The sequence below is a fragment of the Larimichthys crocea genome, unplaced genomic scaffold, assembly GCF_000972845.2.
Source record: "Larimichthys crocea isolate SSNF unplaced genomic scaffold, L_crocea_2.0 scaffold71242, whole genome shotgun sequence".
NCBI classification, from domain to species: domain Eukaryota; kingdom Metazoa; phylum Chordata; class Actinopteri; family Sciaenidae; genus Larimichthys; species Larimichthys crocea.
This window is the reverse complement of record NW_020859412.1, coordinates 1-1,207: the sequence shown is the minus strand read 5'-3', so window position 1 is coordinate 1,207 and position 1,207 is coordinate 1. Positions and strand designations below refer to the sequence as shown.

General features: G+C 38.0%; 1 protein-coding gene across 1 annotated transcript; it reads right to left on the bottom strand.

The window, feature by feature from the left end:
• Positions 1-208: 208 nt before the first annotated feature.
• On the bottom strand, positions 209-1,181 carry LOC113745387 (odorant receptor 131-2-like). The gene has a single exon (XM_027276929.1). It carries the CDS (start codon positions 1,178-1,180, stop codon positions 245-247), a length of 936 nt encoding a protein of 311 aa, XP_027132730.1. The 5' UTR covers position 1,181; the 3' UTR covers positions 209-244.
• Between the last annotated feature and the right edge of the window lie 26 nt (positions 1,182-1,207).

The window sequence follows — 1,207 nt, the reverse complement described above, 5'->3', positions numbered from 1 at the left end:
AGTGATTAATATTACATAGAGGTCAACATGAAAAACATGAAAAAGTACCTCAAATGAGCAGTGATACAAAAAACAAAAGCAGTTTTGATCTTGAATAGTTGCTTAATTATCAACGCAGTTACAGGCAGGCTTATAAGTATTTGGAAATAAAACATTGTTAAAATGATCATGTTCATGTGAATTTTAGTTTGAACTGGTGCATTGTGCAATTGTTCTGTTCAAAAATTATTAATCTAGTCTTGTGTCAAATATTTCTTTTATACAAGCCAAAGAAGACATAATTTTTCAATGCATTAAAAAAGGTTTCATCCCTGAGGCCATAGATAAGAGGACTCAGACATCTTGGAGCAAGACCAAACAATATGTAGTTAGAGTACCTGACATTAATAAATAACATAACATTATTTTGTATAACAGCAGTTTCTATGAATGGACACCACAGCTGGATGAGACAGAGCAGCAGCTGGAAACCATGAAGAATTACTGTTCTGAGCCCTTTCCATGACAACTTTTTATCCTCTCCTGATGCAGCTTTGGCCACTTTCATGATTTTAACATAGGCGAATACAATGATGATAGCCATAATCAAGAAGTAAAACTCATGTACAGCTGACCTAACATGACTCTGCCATCTGTACAATATTAACATCTCCACAGTGCATAACCTGTGCTGTTCGTACAAACTAAAAGAGGCTGATGCAAAGAAGGTGGAGAGAACAACAATGCAGGGTACAGAGCTGAGGCCGTGAATGATGAGGATGCAATGCATAGTGCTGCGAGTGGAGCACAGCTCTGCATGACGCAGGGGCATGCAGATGGCCACATATCGCTCCAGGGTCATTGCAGTCAGAGTAACTGGTGTGACTCTCATATAAAGAAGAACTACAGCAGAGATAATGACACACATCCAAACTTGTATGGTAAATCCAAAATGGTTCAAGATGAGCAGGATATTAGATATGACTAATATCAAACTATCAGACAGAAGAGTAACAGCAAATAAGATGTAGCGTGCAGTTGTGTAGAAACACTCCTTTCTGAAAAAAGTCATGATGAGCAAAGAGTTGATAAAAAGAAACATCATCACCAGAATCTGCACAATAATGACCTTATCATTGAACTGCACCAGTGAGACCTCACCAGCAACCACTGAGTTGTTGTCAGCCATCGGTTTTGTCATCACTAAATGTGTCAGTTGAAAGAAAAC